Source organism: Zea mays, chromosome 1, assembly GCF_902167145.1.
Source record: "Zea mays cultivar B73 chromosome 1, Zm-B73-REFERENCE-NAM-5.0, whole genome shotgun sequence".
In the NCBI taxonomy this organism is placed as follows: Eukaryota; Viridiplantae; Streptophyta; class Magnoliopsida; order Poales; family Poaceae; genus Zea; species Zea mays.
In genome coordinates this window covers 170,288,255-170,306,254 of record NC_050096.1, presented here as the reverse complement: position 1 = coordinate 170,306,254, position 18,000 = coordinate 170,288,255, and the positions used below count along the sequence as shown (strand labels likewise).

Sequence of the window (18,000 nt, the reverse complement as noted above, 5' to 3'; positions counted from 1 at the left end):
GGTGTTTGAGCACTTGAAAATGTCTATGACATGTGTTGATATGTTGCTTGGGCTCCCAGACCTTCAAATGGCCAGTTGGAGGGGTATAAATAACCTCCCCCTCAATTATAGCCGTTGGACAGAAAGCTGGTTGTTTCTGTCGTCGCGCACCGTACATGTCCGATGTCCTAGCCACGTCAGCCAACCATTGAGGTCATAGCAATCGACCGTTGATAAAGTTGTAGCCGATCGTTGGCCAGACTGTCCGATGCTACAGCACCCGAGAGTCCAGTTTGCAGACTTCTCTGCGCAGACTGTCCAGTGCACACCAGACATGTCTAGTGCGCCATCAAAGTGTTGGCTGACTACTCACTTCTTAGATTTCTTCACTATTTTTTGGTCTTGAGTCTTGGACTTCTACGCATCTTTTAGGTCTTCTTTTAAGGTGTTGCATCATCGGAGCCTCAGTCCAATTCTCTTCGCATCCTATGAACTATAAACATAAACACTTGCAACTACAATTAATCTATAGGTTATATTGATCATCTAACACCAAAATCATTTAGTCAAATAGACCAAGGTCCATTTTCATTACAAGAAACACCAAACTTTGCCTCAAGTGCATCACATCGTGTTTTGCTAGTTGTGTGGTGTATAGCATCTAAGTCCACATTTTTTAGCAAAAGCGTTAATCAGGCTGCCTCAAAATAGGTTACCAGCAACCTCAAGCGCTTTCCCCTCATGAGCATAAAAGCATTCGGGTTTTCCTTAAGGCTTGATAGCAGCTCATAGCCATCATCCACATGATCATCTTACCACTTTCTCATATTTTATCCCATCAAATGCACATGTTTTCAACGCATCAACAAAACCACTAATAGAAAATTGCATACCATGATGTTTTTTTGGATCGTCAAGAAATTAGGTATTTTTATGTTTAACTTGACCCAATCAATAGTGAATTTGTAACAACACATGTACACGTGTGAACTATAATTAATCGCTGCATTGACAACCATAATAAACATGCTGGCGGTTAAAACAAGAACACCTTATTGAATTTAGAAACAATAAAATTAGAGATATACCCAGTGGAGTGACTCATGATCAACACACCAACGGCTCCATACGTTTATCATAGCCATGCTATTTATCACTTTGCATGTAGAACAAGTATAATAAGATGATATAGATAGACTATGTGAAAGGGCCTCTAACCGAGTTTGTTATGTGAAAAGGCTCGTTGTGGACTATTAAACTTACTCTAAGCACGAGTCCATGTCAACGAAATGTAGGCAGGAAGTAGCATCTGCGGAATTACTGTCCCAGTGTTTCTGTACACCAAACGTGGGCCTGAAGGCGGTCAAAATTGATGCACAGCTCTATGCAGAGATCGGTTACGGCTCAAGAGCACTACCACACCTCGGTTCTTTGTACAACGTGCACGCCTATTTACCATGGTCCATGGTACGCCTTATTAGCAGGTGGCAGAAGGCGAGCCCTTTTATCACCTGTCCGGCTGCCCGCTTATTCGTTGCCCCTGTTTTCGATGAAGCTCAGTAGAAACCCGCTGACGATCCTCCGGGCTATGGGGTTGGGTATGTGCCGGCACAGCCGGCCATCTACATAGGCGACCATGCCCGAGACGGCAAACCTCCCGACAGTCCACAGCCTATTCCGCTTACACAGGACGCCACCAGATGCGGGCGAGTCGCCTTCGACCTCCTCTCCGGTCGGTTTCTTCACTCTCGACATGACTCCAGCGATGGCCTTGCTGGCTTCCCGGTGCAGCACACGCACAGCGAAGCTCACAAAAAGGTGCTCGCAGAGGGTGAGCACCGTTGGGGCAATCCTCCATTCCTGCAAGCAGTTATAAGATCGATTACACCCTCACAACACGAGGCACCTTAGTCAAGGTACCCGTCGTATAGCTAGCTCTGAAAACAGAACTTACAGGTTCATTTCGCAGATGGCGCATCGGTCGAACTGTGGAAGAATCGCCTTTCAACAGTGCCTTGCTCACAAGAAAGCTTTTGACGTTGTCCACGATTTCGTTTATCAGGGCGCTATTTGGTGGTAGATTCTTCAGTATAACCTGGAAGAGGAAGTGCGGTATCAGATTGTTCAGACAGCCACAGTATTTCTAGGTGAAAACATGCATTGAGGCCACATAAAGGAAAGCAAATTGATATGAGGAAGTTACCTGGTCATCAATCACCCTGACACGGAGGTATTCTTGCTTATACATGACATCCAACATAGCCTGCAGGTACCCTTCAATGTATAGCTGAACAATGGCACAGGGCATGTTATAGATTTGAAGCGGTAACATCATTCGGATAAAATTCGGAGTGAGTAAAAGATGGGGAGAACCTCATCAAGTCCAGGGCTATGATCAAGTTTGATCTTTCTGTCAGGACCTCCCTCCATTATAGCCTGCCCTAAGACAGATGGCTCCATCGCCAACCTCAACATGCCCTGGTGGAAACCAGTAACCTATATACAAAAAGAGGGGAAAATGCTTCATAATGTTTTAATGCAAAGAGGAAGTCATTTCACCTACACCTAGTCTAACTGCACGTGTATGTTTAAAATAAGGAAACCAAAAAAAAAAGGAAAAGTGGCATGAACTCATCAATTAAAACAGGAGTAATACCATGCCATTCAAACCATTTGTTTCCGCTCCTCTAACAACACTATCTGAAATTTCTGTGACAGCAGCAAAGAGAGCGTTCGAACTTGCAGTTTTAACCTACAGAAGACCCAGCATTATATTGACCCGTTGGAAGAAAATATTGATGGTATGTTTCGGAAGCTCACAGTTTTCCCGAGATCACCAAGGTACCGTTTTGTTCCAGAAAAACCACCCGACTTCATGTTCTTGCTTATAAATTTAAACATGCCTGCATAATCCAGAAATAAGTAAAACAAACAGTTCAAATCTATAACAGAGAAAAGAAGTCCCTATTTTTAGATGCAACCTGATAACCGATCATCCATAGCCATAATACCACAGTAGTTCAAATAACACAACATCAATGAACACACTAATAACTATTGTACAATTATCATAGTGAACATCTTCCAAACTACAAGACCAGAGCTCCAATGGAGTATTTTTCCTAACAGTCAATAACCATGGAGTATTCCTACAAATATTTGAACATATATTTATTGTTTACCTATGGTAAGGCCAGGGACGTTGAGCGATCCATCAGAAGGGTCGAAGAAGACATCAAGAACAGATGAAGCAGAGTCATCAAAAATTGAGGCAAAAGATGGAGGAAGCAATTTGCTTCCCTTTGTTACATAAATTGCCCTTAATACATACCTATTGATTACTTGAATGTTATTCATTAGTTTGGGATATCAAGATTCACCAGATGACAATGTAATAAATGGGAAAGGTGTACCATACCATGAGTAGTGCTGAGCGCATTTTAGAAGTAGCTCACGAAATGTAACTAAAGCATGATTTAGGAGAACCCCATTGAGCTCCACAGCTGAGTTGCTAATTTCAGGCACCTGAAAATGAAGAGGTAAGAGATGAAACTGTGATGTGAAGTAAAGAAAGAGGTCCTTTTATGATAAAAAAGGGTCCACTTTAATAATAGATGAAATATGCTTTTAAATATACCTTTATAACACTATGAAGTAGTGCCCTCAGAGCCTCTTGAGCAGAACTATATGTTGTGCGTCGGCCACCAGGCCGAAAGCTTGCTATGATCTTTACATTATTAAATTTCATAAAAAACCCAATCAGTATTTCAAACTTAACACTATATGAAATAATTACAAATGTGAAACAAAACGAGAGCAAGGAACCTTAATTGGATGTACTTCAAAACGTCTGAAATAAAATTGTGTGCTTGTCGTGCCTGAAGGTGCAAGAGATGCTCTCCAAAATGGTACTAGCTTCATTAACGTTTCCTCATCAATCTTAAGATCAACAGGCTGTTCATATCGTCATTAGATAATTTATTATTCTTGTGATATTGCACTAGTTAACAATGTCCAAACCAGCAAGCCTAAGAACATACTGTTGTAGATGTTAGCAAGGAGCAAGCACGCCATTTAAGTTACCTGTAGGATGATGGCACAATACTGTATTTGTTTGACACTGGAGTCAGTTGAATTCAGTACAAAGATCATACGAAGAATATTTTCATCGAGAGTAGCATCCTGAAGCTTGTTCCTCCTAAGAATTGTCCCAATTGAAGCCCCTTCCCATTTTTCATCCACATTCAATGACTGCAGTTGTTTTGGGGAAAAATGCTTCATTATTTACATACTACCAAAACTGCTCATGCATTGCAATGGCTTTCAACAGAGAAAACAATTACATGTACAAATGATTGAACATGTAAATAATTGTTAATGCATGCAAATTATATAAGACAGTAAGCAAGTTCCTAATAATCAGCCTCAGTGGTGGTGACGACATGGCAGCAGGTACACTGTCATCATGAACTCCAATGTGTAAATAAAAAATAAGTCCAAAACTGCAAATTTCGTTCCAGCCAATAATCTAGTTACATGCATTTTTGCACTGAAACACAAAATTGCAGAGGGACCAATACTTACATGAATTGCAACAGATACTTGCTTGAATCTATTTGTGACAACTGAATCAGAAGAAACATGCTGAAGTCTTGCTGCTAAAATTGTAGATGGCAATTGGACATTTTCCCCATTCTTCAACAAGGTGAACACGAAAAGAAAATGATATTTGAGACTGAATTTGACTTGCAAGTATGAATAGATTACTGGCACAATTCATTAAAAAACGGTCTCATGCTTAGGCCTGGTGGAAGTCAAAAGGAACAAACCTGGTCCTTGTCAAGAAGATGAATACACACATAAGAAATTCTGAACTGTATATTTGCTATTGGCCATTGAATTTTCTCAATTTTGGGATTATCTGCATGTTCACAAATTCGTAAAACTCTTGTTAAACCATCGGCATACACTTCGTAGCCAATTTTGAACACTCTCAAGCCAAATGATTCATCAAATCTCTGTTTTCTCGAATTGAGTCCACCACTGAATGAGAAATCCAGATTAAGCCTGCTATTTTGGCGCATCTTCAAAAATGGCTTCCATGGGCTGATTTTATCTATTTTAATTTCACGCAATGCAGGTGTATCTGGAGAAGATCAATCATAATATTATGTGTTAAAAACTATGATTAAAAAACCATAGCAAAGATGAAAAAGGACTAATGTGTTAGACAGGGACAGTGAAGTTGTTATGTACGGCCAGGCCTATAATAGGCGCAACAGGGCCTTAGGATAGGGCCCAAGGCCCATAGTTCATACTTATCTAGATAGCTTAGTTCATACTTATCTAGATAGCTAGCTTTCTTATAAATACTTGTAAGACACCTTGGGATTGTTCAAGCAGAAACAAGATTGTTTCCGGCTTCCTTTAGGGAGTCGGAATTTCCACCAGTTCTAGCCCTAGCCGCCACTCCTAGACCTAGCCGGCCGCCCCTGTGGGCTGCGCCGTCAACTACGGCGCCGGCTCGGCGTTCGTCGCGCTTCAAGCCTCGACCTCCAATCTCCCACCGCTATAACCTACAATCAGTAAGGTTAGAGGATTTGGTACATAACAGAAGTTAAGAGCAAATCTAGACCTAGCTAGAGCCTTGAATGTAGTTGGCTCTGCTTCCTAATGCTTAGGGCAGCTGTGGGGAGGGTAAGTCTAAGTGCTCTATAGACGGTTTTTTGTATTCTTGTTTTCTGACCTCCATGAGGTTCTTGTATCTGGGTCTTCTTTAGACCTTTGTTTTCTTCTTAATATATAATGAGGTGTAGTTCTCATGCGCTTTTCGAGAAAAAAAGTTAAGAGCAAAAGGTCATGTGAATAAGCAGGAGGCATCTCACCAAAAATATCTTCCTAACTATACACACAGCTTTTTTTTCTCGAACGCGCAGGAGAGCTGCGCATCATTATATTAAGAGAGAGAGAGGTCCGAAATGGACCACAATACAATGCCCAAACAAGGCAAAAAGAACACAGGAAAAAAAAGACTAGAACCCTAATACAAACAGGGAAAAAACTCTATTCTTATCTCATGCTATAATAGGATGACCTCAGCTGTCACAGCATTAAGCGCTAGAAATAGTCTTGACTCTAGAAAAGGCAGCTGGGAGACCAAAGCTTTCAAGTTGCTTTGCACCAGCCCTACTCAACACTCCACTTCGTCCATAAGCAGTCTTTGAATGGTGCTCAAGGAACTAAATCGGTTTGCACCAGCCCTAACTATACACACAACAACTGAATCGGTGTTGCAAACCACTGATGTGGCATGTGGCCAAATTAGTTTTTTTATAAAAGTTTACAACTTTAAATAGCGTGAGGGGTAGTTCAAGCTCACGTGTGAACTGTGAAGTACCCACTTATATTTCAAATTACCCCTCACTGTACCCCCTTTGTTCCAAATTACTCTAAGTGCATAGCAAAAAATATTATATCCAGAAAAGACAAAATGTCTTATAATTTGGAATAGAGGGAGTAGTTATTATCTAGACTCTAGAGTGGGCTGTTTTCTTCAATGTATATACACATGATTGTATACCTTTCTGATTTGGGGTATTGCAAGGGATTGACTTGCATGTTAGCGTATTGTGTGTCATCACTGTATATACCCAGCTATATCTTAATATATCTCCTACCCAATTAGGGTTAGGGTTTTCTCTCAAACCACTACTCTAACATGGTATCACGCTGGCCCCTCTCTCGGCCACGGCTGCCTGTACCTCTTAACCATCCCTAGCCCAGCCTCCCGCTCCTCCACCCCCATCCACGGCCAATCTCCCGGACGTTGACGCCGTCCAGCACCCCCCCCCGAAATGCACCGCGCTGCAAACGATGGCGCCCCTCCACCGCCGGCAGCCCTGCCTCCGTCCCCGCCGCTCCTGCCACAACCTCTGCCCCTGTAGCAGGCGACCGATACGCCCGAGGCCGAGGGCACTGGTGGCGAGCCCTACCGTGCTCGCGGTGCAACAGTCGGGAGATAAAGTTCTGCTACTTCAACAACTACAGCGAGCAGGCAGCCGCGCCACCTATGCCCACCCAGTCTGTTCTCGACCATCCCTGCGCTCGGTGTAATCCCCCACGCATATGCGCCCGTGGCCGGCGAACTCGCGCTCGACCCGCCTTTTGTCGCATGCGCCACTCAGTCGCGCGGCGACCTCCCGCTCGTCGGCACTTGCCCAGGCCCTGGCCGCGCCGCCTGTTGGACCCAAGCTCGTGAGCTTTTGCCCTTCATGGCCTCCGAACCAGTTTTTATTCCCACCGGCGGTTGCCACTACCGACACGCGCAGTGGCAGGTCGAGGCCCCCGCTTCCCACTGGTGCTCTACAGAATGTATCACTACTCGCCGACCCAAATGTCGAAGGCCTGCTATCCTAACCACCTCCATCACCACTCCCCACAAACTTGCGCCCTGATCCAGTCACAACCTTTTCCTCGAGTACCTCCTCTGATCACAACAAGTACCAGTGCCTCGATCTTCTCACCCACCGCATCATTATCTCTCATCATGTTGTTTTCAATGAGGATGTTTTCCCCCTTGCTGACCCTCTCCACCGCCCGACCTCAATTCCCTCCTTGATGTCAATCCCGTCGACATTCCTCCTCTTTCCCTACCCCCGATCCCGGCGCCCGTGCCACACGCGGCCGCGTCGCCTCCGACCATGCCACACGCAGCCGCGTCGCCTCCGACCGTGCCACGCGCGGCCCCGTCGCCGCCGATTGCGCCACATACTCTAACATTGCAAATCGTACAAACCATTCAAGCCAACAAATTAACCTCCAGCCAATAAAGCACATCCTGCCTAGCAAACAAATCAATATCGACTTTGATGATGAAGGAAATAGTAAATACCTAAGTTAGAGACATGTTAACAATATAATATTGAAAAGTAATGTTGTTTTGTCATGCTTTTCCAGTTTCATTGGTTTTGTAATTGGAATAAGTCTACATAACCCCCTAACCTTTAGTATGTGGTCTACTTCACCCGCTCACCTTTAAAACCGGTTGTTTAACCCCCCAGCTTTGCAAAAACAGACAAATAACCCCCTAGGCAGTTTTAGTTGGTGGTTTTGATGACGTAGCGCTAATTTAAGTGGCAACAATTTTATCTTTTCAGTTCTATCATCTAATAGTTATCAGCTTAATTACTCATGTGGTCATCATCAACCTTCACGCACTCAGTTCGAGGGAGTCCCGAGCGAGGACTTTCTGACCCCGCCGACGACTACGAATCCCCCGCACCCGACGCGTCGGACATCATCAACCTTCACGCTCAGGTGGTCGGACTCCCCAAGATCTGGTCCCTCGTCTCGGTCGTCCTTGCCCCCTGACTCGGCCCAGTACACCCGCTGACAAGACCAGGTCCTACTGACCCTTCACCGCTCTACGTCCTCGATGACCACGTCCTCACCGACGCTGCTGCGCCGACGCAGTCCTAGTGTCGGATGGACAACATGGTACTATCCTCGAACCTCAACACCCTCATTGTCGAGTTATAGGATGTCGTCCACGAGCGGGGGGGGCTTTTTCTCCAGGCCTAGGTTGCTATCGAGGCTCGGTTCCTCGACAATCATCAGGTCCAGATTCTACACTTGGACCCTGCTTTTCGCCAGCTCGTCCAGGGGGATCTCTCTGTCACGAAGTACTGTCGGCAGATGAAGACCATGGCGGACACTCTCCGTGACCTCGGCTCCCCGGTCACGGTCGAGACTCTCGTTGTCAACCTCCTCCTCAGCCCCAGCCCCTATTACGCACACCTACAGGCTATTCTCACGTGGGTCACCCTATTCCCTTCCTTCGCCAGGGTCAGCGATGATCTCCTGCTCGAGGAGCTCACCCCAACGCCGCGACATCCCTCTATAGTGGCCACTTGGGGGGGCACCCCCTCGTCCCCACCGTCCTTTGCGCTCCTTGCTAGCACCCGACTCCGGAGGTGGTCGCCACCGTCGCCAGGGCGGTCGTGGTCGCGGTGGTGGCCCAAGTGGTCCATCGTCGGCCCGGGGAGGTGGCTCGTGGCCTTCCTACTACAACCCAACGACCGACACCAGTTCCATGTGGATCGGGCCGTCAGCAGGTACTCTGTCGTCCCCTGCCACACCACTGCCGGCCTTCTACGCTGCCCCGCCTCCATCGGCGCTACCGCCACACTCGGCTCCACCTCAACACCAGTCGGGTCACCTGCTTCTCCTGGCCTCCCTGTTGCGTCCTCGTGGGGCCCTTGAGGTGCCGGGTGGGACTCTTGTTGGCTCAGCACGATGACACTGGTGCCGCCCACCTCGGTCACTGTCTGGGTGGCTGACTCTGGTGCCTCGTATCACACCACCCCTGACGTCGGTACCCTATCCTCCACCCATCCTCCCCACCCCTCCTTTATCATCATCGGCGATGGGTCGGTTCTCCCCGCCACCTCAGTGGGTGATGTCATTCCCCGACCCCTTCCGCCTCAAGAACGTCCTTGTTGCTCCCAATATTATTCAGAGTTTTTTTTTTCTGTTTATCAATTTATCATTGATAGCTCTTGTTTTATGGAGTTTGACCCCTTTGGTTTGACTATGAAGGATCTTGCTACCAGGACCCTTCTCGCTCGTTGTGGCAACTCTGGGCCGCTATACACGCTTTGCATGCCTGCCTCCTCTTTCACAACCTCCGCCCCACATGCCCTGACCGCTAATACCTCATCTATCACTCGGCACCGCCGCCTTGGCCACCCTAGGCTTGATGTGATGTCTAAGTTGTCTAGCAGTTCTGTCATCTCCTGTCTCAGTGCTCTTTTGAGCATCTTTGTCATGCTTGTCAGCTAGGTCGACATCTTAGGCTTCCTTTTCCCACATCTTCTAGAGCGGCAGACAATTTTGATTTAGTTCACTGTGATGTTTGGACATCCCCTGTTCTCAGCATTTCTGGCTATAAATATTACTTGCTCATTATGGATGATTTCTCTCATTTTTTGTGGACTTTTCCCTTACGGTTGAAGTTTGATACGTTTCCTATGCTCTCTCACATCTTCGCTTTGGTTTCCACTAAGTTTGATCGCATCATCCGGAGTGTCCAGTGTGACAACAGGCGAGAGTTTTGAGAATTCCACGTCCCATGACTTCTTTCTTTCTCAGGGCGTTCAGCTGAGGATGTCGTGCCCCTACACTTCTTAGAACGGTAGGGCGGGCTGAGAGCATGCTTCGCACCACGAACAGTGCCATGCGCTCCATGATGTTCCAGGCCTCCCTTCCCGCTTGCTAATGGGCTAGCCACTGCCACCTATTTGCTCAACTGCCTCCCTAACAAGGCGGTTCGTCACCCCTAGGGATGGCAATTTGACCCGTAGATTTGGATATCTGTTAGATATCCGACCTGACGAAGCCAAGTATGGATACACACGGATTAGGATATTACCTTCCACCCGCGGGTTATCCGTTAGATATCCAAAATCGACACATAGTGTAGTTCTTTGGTCTAGCTAATATTACATAGCAAAGAATAAACCCTAACACCATGAACCCCACGCCCAACGCTCCCAATTCCCCACTATTGGCCACCCCATCTAGCCTTGCTGGCTTGCTGCGTTGTGCCCCATGGCCCCTTCCAAGTCCCATAGGCAGCAGCATCGCTGGCGGCTGGCCCTTCAAAGCTCTAGTGCCCCTAACCACGGCCCGCGGGCCCATAATAATTATTTTTTTAATTGTGTATGATGGTGAATTGGGAAGAAATTTGATTAATTATGCTATTGAATTGTTGAAAAATGATTATGTCTGTCATATCCGATGGATATCCGATGGGCATGGGCATGGATATAAATTTCTACTCGTGGGTATGGTCACAGGCGGATATTAGTTGCAGTCGCGAATATGATTGCGGGCGGATATTTGCAATATCCGATCTGAATCCAATCCGTTGCCATCACCCACCCCCTTCTTTGCTCTCTTTGGCACCTCTCCCTACTAAGACCCCCTTCGAGTATTCGAGTGCGACTGCTATCCTAATCTCCATGCCACTGCCCCACAAGCTTGCGCCTTGCTCCACTCATGTCTTCCTTGGGTACTCTCCTAATCACAAGGGGTATCGATGCCTCGACCTCTCCACCCATAGTATTAGTCTTTTGTCACATCTCCATGCCAAGCAGAAGCTGAAGGCGGATGGTTCCTTAGACTAATACAAGGCTCGCTAGGTCCTACAAGGTTTCACCCATCGACCATCGGCCTAGGGTGGACTATAATGAGACCTTCAACCCCGTGGTGAAACCAGCCACTGTCCTGACTGATCTGACTCTAGCTCCCTCATGGGCGTGGCCGGTACACCAGCTCGACCTCAAGAATGCCTTTCTCCATGGGATTGACGGAGACAGTGTACTGCACTCAGTCAATCGGTTTTGTGGACCCGGCTCACCCCGACCTAATTTGCAAGCTCAATCGGTCCCTCTACGACCTCAAGCAGATGCCTCGAGCTTAGTACAGTCGCTTCGCCACCTTTTTTTGCTCACATAAGGTTTTGTCGAGGCCAAGGCGGACACCTCCCTTTTCCTCTTCTGCCGCGGCCTAGACACGACATACCTCCTCTACGTCGATGACATAGTTCTCACGACCTTCTTGCCCGATCTCCTATGGCGCATCATCTCCTCCCTTCAATCGAAGTTCGTGATGGACTAGGGTGAGCTACACCACTTCGTAGGGATCACCGTGAAAAGTCGTCCCTAGGGTATGTTTCTCCACCAGCGCCAATACACCATCGACATCCTCGAGCGCGCTGGCATGGCTGACTACAAGCCCTGCGTGACTCCGATGAACACTCTATGACAAAGCCACCTCCGACGATGGCCCCTCGTGGTCGATCCCACATGCTATCGAAGTATTGTCGGGGCCTTGCGGTACCTCGTCTTCACCCGGCCCGACATTGCATACGCCGTCCAGCAAGTGTGCCTCCATATGCACGACCCCCGGGAGCCGTACCTCACCGCTATGAAGCAAATCCTCAGTCCCTCTGGGGCACCCTCGACTTCGGCCTCCTTCATCGCTCTTCGACCATCGACCTCGCAGTCTACACTGACTGGGCTGGTTGCACCGACACGCGCCAGTCCACTTCTGGCTATGCTATGTTCCTGTGCGACAGTCTTGTCTCTTGGTCCTCGAAGCGGCAGCTGGTCATCTCCCGCTCCAGCGCCAAGACCGAGTATCGCTTCGTGGCTAACAGCGTGGCCGAGGCGGCGTGGCTCTGTCAGCTGCTTCAGGAGCTCCACAGTCTATTGACGCGGAGCACACTTGTCTACTGCGACAACATCAATGTTGTATACCTCTCCACTAGCTCTGTCCAGCACCAACACACTAAGCATGTTGAGATCGACCTCCACTTCGTGCATGAGTGTGTCGCCATTGGAGATGTGAGAGTTCTTCATGTCCCGACTACCTCTCAGTTCGTCGACATCTTCACCAAGGGCCTTATCACGCCGGTGTTTGAGGAGTTTCGGTCCAGTCTCAACATCTGTCGTGGCTAGAGTTTCGACTGCGGGGGGTGTTATATGTATTGCGTGTGTGTTGATGTATTGTGTGACTGTCATTGTATTGGGCCTAGGCCCACCTAACTCTATTATTAATACATCTCCCAACTTGTTTAGGCCGTGTTCGGTTATTTCAATTCCATGTGGATTGATGTGTATTGGGATGGATTGAGATATATTTTGACTTGCTATGGATTTAAACCGACTCAATACCACCCAATACACATGGATTAACGGCGAAACGAACAAGCCCTTAGGGGTTTGGGGTTTCCACTTCTATCAATAATAACCACCAAAATAATACATTAATCAATATAATAAATAAATATGTCATTAGGAGTCAAAAACTTGCCAACAATTCGGACAACCAGTTTGCGCGGTGAACTTAAATCATCCCAAGCATACTGTTCTGACTCTTGAGGGTGTAATACATCTGAATCAACTGAATCCTAGATCAAATTAATATATGTATCAGTAATATCATGACAATGATTGATTCCCTCATGGAATAGAATAACAAAGCTAAAAAAGGATCTGCACCTTCTGGAAATACAGGATAGATGATTCGCTCAAGTAATTTTCTATTCGATATGGGAGTGTAACCTTCGGTGGTTTAGTGAAGTGTAGCACAAAAGAAGTTGTCTCTTGAGCAACATCGACAGAAGCAAATAGTTTCAGCTTCCCAGCATTCAAAGGGTCTCTTTTAATACCATCTTCCAGCATTCCTTCTAATCTTCTAAATTTCAAGAAAAAACGACCAATTGATGAAACACAGATTGGTCCAGACCAACTGTATCCAGGTTCTTTTGGACAGAACTGGATAAAAATGTGAGAATCCTCAAAAACATTTCTGTGCTTCTTAACAAATAAATCAAAGTAATTTACTTCTCGTTTTTTCCCAGGTTTCCATGTCTGTAAAGCAGCCCGCTGTTTAGCTTCAACTGTCAATCCATCAATGCCGTGCTACATAATTGGTAACCACATCCACTAGTATCAGATGAGAGTAACTACAAATATATTATCTTGGATCTCAACATTCAACAAAACATGTTACAGCATAAGTGTCGCACCTCAACAAAACATTGACGAACAGCAATTGCAGCATCAGACTCATTTGAAAGAACATATCTTGGAGCTATTAGTACTACTTGTGATGGCACAGGCAAGTTATAAGAAACAGGTTGTAAAGACACTCCAAAAGCAGCAATACGATGGGGAAATATATTATCTTGGATCTCAAGAAAAAATTCAGTGAAGCCAGACAGTGCTTCTAAATCAATAATAACTTCTGATCCTTTCTCACTTTGTGGGCTTATTCGTAATTTGCTTGACCTGCCATGTATAAGTTACATAGTTATAAACAAGTTTTGAGAACTCCGCCAGGGAATCATATTGCTTTGCATTTACGTTTACAGTAACACCAAATATATCTAAAAATGAGGAAAATGGAACCAATCGATCATCATGGCTTCTCCCCCTGACCCAACCCCCCCCCCCCCCCGACCCCAACCCCTCCCCTTCCGCCAGCCACCACAGCCCCTCGACGGCTGCCACTCCGGCGTCGGCGACCACCCCTCAGTCTCGTCCTCTTGGCTTCCGCGCCTCTCAGGTTGGACGGTCCAAATTCCAGCGATGGGATGACACTGCTTCGGGTTCCTCCTCTGGCAGACCGTTGCACTCCTATAAGGAGGCCCTTCTATCTAGAACCGGCACCACCTCTCCTGCGTTAGATGTGAAGACCTTTAGCGCAGCGAGGCCGGTGTTCTGTGACAAGGAAGAGAGACAGTGCCGGCGTGATGCCTTGGCGCCGGTCGGCAAGGATGATGGCTGGCACGTGGTGAAGAGCAGAAAGCGGTTTCGTTGCGCTCCTCCGCGTAGAGGGAACACTGTGAACCTCCGCGGAAGGTGCTACAATTGGTTCTCTCCAAACCATTTTGTTGCTTCGTGTCGGTGCCCACCTCGCTGCTTTAGGTGTCTCAAGCTCGAGCATCAAGCTTCCCTCTGCCCTTCCATACAAGTCGGTCCTCAGGAGCAGAAGATCCCCGGTTGCTTGCGTGACCACCTGGACACCGATAGACCGTTCAGCCGAGAATCATATCGGGAGGGAAAGAAGTTTGTCTGGCAGCGTTTAGAAGAGCCCAGGGACCGCCTCTCGGTGTTCCGGAGATTATCATCTCAGAAGGTCTCATCCCTACAGAGCGGAGCTGGGAGTGTTGCTCCTCATCAGAAGAAGTCGGTTTGGGTGCGTATCTCTCCTACTCCCCAAACAACCGACCCAAAGACTGATCAGCTCATTCCAATGATGAACAACCTTGCTACGGTTGTTGATCAACGTTCCCTTCGCAACAAGAGAAAGAGAAGAAGGTCCAAGAGTAAGAAAGGAAAAGGTCCTGTAGAAGATGCGGGAGCTGGTGCAAGTGTGGACTCCCCGCCCTCTTCATCTGATAATACTAAAGCTCATTACACTCAGTCGAGGGTGGAAAGCCACAACATATATCTCCCAACAGCTGACGTCTCACGTGTTCTTACGTTCACTGATGAGATGGCAAGGGAGGAGATCAATTTACGAAAGGCCCTATTCGTCACCATTGCAGGAACCAGACCTGTAGTGCAGGGATCAGAGGTGTTGGATGAGGTGGCTCGCAGCTTTGGTGTAAGCATTGACAAAATGTCCATCCACCATTCCTCGCCGGAGGATTTCTTACTTTTCCTGCCGGATGAGGAAATGGCATCCAAGGTTTTCAATGATGGCAGATTGTTCACTGGACCTCGTTTCTGCATGTTGTTCAAAAGATGGTCTAGATTCTTGCATGCTTCTGTCTCGAATGGCCCACTTAGTGGATGTGCAGATCTGTGGGATCCCTGAACATGCATGGTTTCGGTCCACTGTGGAAGCTATCCTTGAGGACTCATGTCATATTGTAGAAGTTCATTCAGATACCCTGCTGAAGAAAGAACTCTCATCCTTTGTTGTGCAAGCGTGGTGTTTTGATTTTAAAAAGTTACAGGGGCAAATGACGCTACGCATTATTGAGAAAGGGCTACAGAGCAATAAAAGGGGTTGTCTATCATACAATGTCAGTGTCAGTGCAACTCTGGTCAATACTGCGGATGCGGACTTGGGGGGGGGGGGGGGGGGGGTCGCCTCCCTTGTCTCCGGCGGACGATCATCAGCCCGAGGATTCGATTATCATGAAAATGGAGACAGGAGGGATCCTCGTCCTCGACGTTCGGGCGCTCCCCCTGATGGCCGGTCCATCTCAGGTTGGGACCACAGCCGCCACAAGGGAGAGGATGAGTCTCGCATGCCACCAGGGAGTCAAACACGCTTCCCACTACCCCCTTGGAGACACAGCTAGGACATTCATTTACCTTGAAGGACGTGGAACATGCTGCTAAAGAAGAAATCTTGTGTGAAGATTTGAGGCAGCTGCAAATTCTCAAGGCAATCGGTCAGGACCCAAGGTGGAAGATGAACAATTCCCTAGACATGGACCCCACTGTCATTATGAGTGGGGCACGCGGGTCGCTGACCCCTCCCAAGACAATTTTGCCCCAGCCCCTGGTGACTGGGTCGCTGGAATTGGCTGGGTCGGGATCGCCCCTTGCGTTAGTCCCTTCTCAGGTCTCTGCTTTCCCCCCGGCTGGACCCGTCCTTGGGCCGCCTGAAACGACCTGCTTGTCTGATGTATCGCCCCACATGGTTGGGCCGCTTGAGACACATACTCTCAGACCAGTCTCGCCCCAGGACGTTGGGATGGGAAATGCTGGTTCTGGCTCTGGATTTGGGCTGCCTCAGACGGACTGTGCGCCTGTGGCCTCGACCCCTATTATTGGGTTGCCTGAGACACAGAGTATAATACCAGTCTCGCCCCATCTCCAGTTAAATGAACTGAACCACAGGGGGGGCAAGCAAATATATATGCGACCATGTTGAGCAGCACTCAAGTAAAACTCCGCTCAAGGTATACTCAAGAAGGAAGTGTGAAACAACACAGTTGATTGAAGTGACCACTGACCACCCGGGTGCTGAGGAACCCACCCAGAGCACGTCGGCTAGGATAAACAGCTTGTCCACTGGCACCTCAGAACCCCTGACAGATCCATCATCCTTCATCAACATGATCAGCACAAAGCCTTCACATCTCCTTCCTGCGCCCGAAACTAGACTGAAGAGGCAGAAAGATCTGACCGTGGCTATGCCTCGATGAAGTAGGCGTGTGGCTGGAATTGGCGTTGAGTTTTCCATGCAAGATTAGCGTAGCAAGGCTTCCAGTAAGGCTATGAGGGCCTTGCATATAATCAACGATTCTGATGAGATTAGTTCTGAAGCTATAATGGAGTATGCTTTGCTTTTCAAGCGCCCACTTATCCAGTCTCATGTTGATGCCTTAGCTGCTCTTTTTGGGTGGTCTACACCAGAACACTTAAAGTCCTAGGGCTTGTGTTCATCTGTTCAGTTGATTCCCTGTTATTTTATCCAATGGATCCTTCTAAAATACTTTTCTGGAATGTGAGAGGACTTAACTCTTCGGTCAGACAACATGTTGTGAGAGTTTTGGTCGATTCTGCTAAGATTGATGTCGTTTGTTGTAAAGAGACTAAAATGCAATTTATTTCTAGAAGAGATATGTTATCCATGCTTGGTGTTGAGTTCACAGAGTTTGTGTTCTTGCCTTCGATGGGAAACAGTGGTGGCATCCTTGTGGCTTGGAAGAGGAACATTGGCCATACTGGACTCCAGAGAATTGACAGTCATAGTGTCTCGGTCCAGTTCTGTAGACAGGATGGACAACCGTGGTGGTTAACTTGTGTTTATGGGCCCAGGGGAATGCTGATAAAATTATTTTTCTCCAAGAGCTGAGAGATGTCAAGGCAGCTTGTGTTGGACCTTGGGTGGTTGCTGGAGATTTTAATCTAATATATAAGACTAGTGATCCGTTTAGAACGCGGATCAATGATTTGGCTCTTAAAGAAATTCAGTTGCATGGAAGAAAATATACCTGGACCAATCAACAAGATAACCCAGTGCTTGTGAAGTTGGATAGAGTTCTATGTTCTGCCGATTGGGAATCCTACTTCCCAAATGTGCTTCTACTCAGTTCATCTTCACAAGATTCAGACCATTGCCCTCTGCTTCTTGGCCTAAAAGACAACACCGTTGGCAAGAAAATGTTCCATTTCGAATCTTTCTGGACCAGAATGGAGGGTTTTCAGGATGTGGTGCTGGAAGCTTGGAACTCTGTACAATCGGCCAGATGTCCTTTTCTTACTCTGGATAGGAAACTCAAGGAGACGGCCAAGAGATTACATATCTGGAGTGAAAAGCAGGTAGGGCATATTGTTTCTCAGCTTTGTCTGGCAAAGGAGCTGCTGCATAAACTTGAAATTGCTCAAGATCACAGACCCCTCAAGAAACAGTCCTTGTTGTTGGCCTCCTTCAAAAGAACAATGGCAAGATTAAGATCAAGAATAACATGGATAAAGGAGGGTGATG

The 18,000-nt window shown here is 47.2% G+C and overlaps 1 protein-coding gene across 3 annotated transcripts in view; it reads right to left on the bottom strand.

Moving 5' to 3' along the window:
* Positions 1-1,015: 1,015 nt before the first annotated feature.
* Positions 1,016-18,000, bottom strand: part of LOC103640525 (uncharacterized) — a 70,508-nt gene continuing 53,523 nt past the window's right edge. For 2 of the 3 annotated variants that reach the window (XM_020546517.3, XM_020546518.3), the window contains 16 exons: positions 13,574-13,835; positions 13,044-13,466; positions 12,856-12,952; positions 4,809-5,125; positions 4,564-4,674; positions 4,063-4,230; positions 3,805-3,933; positions 3,617-3,706; positions 3,398-3,504; positions 3,162-3,310; positions 2,800-2,882; positions 2,636-2,731; positions 2,353-2,475; positions 2,183-2,266; positions 1,934-2,074; positions 1,016-1,839 (listed from right to left, as the gene is read on the bottom strand). In XM_020546517.3, the coding sequence (XP_020402106.1) occupies positions 1,507-1,839; positions 1,934-2,074; positions 2,183-2,266; positions 2,353-2,475; positions 2,636-2,731; positions 2,800-2,882; positions 3,162-3,310; positions 3,398-3,504; positions 3,617-3,706; positions 3,805-3,933; positions 4,063-4,230; positions 4,564-4,674; positions 4,809-5,125; positions 12,856-12,952; positions 13,044-13,466; positions 13,574-13,835 (2,713 nt within the window). In that variant the 3' untranslated portion in view covers positions 1,016-1,506. The remainder of the gene's footprint in view (positions 1,840-1,933; positions 2,075-2,182; positions 2,267-2,352; positions 2,476-2,635; positions 2,732-2,799; positions 2,883-3,161; positions 3,311-3,397; positions 3,505-3,616; positions 3,707-3,804; positions 3,934-4,062; positions 4,231-4,563; positions 4,675-4,808; positions 5,126-12,855; positions 12,953-13,043; positions 13,467-13,573; positions 13,836-18,000) is intronic. The other variant, XR_002266247.3, reaches the window with a different exon arrangement.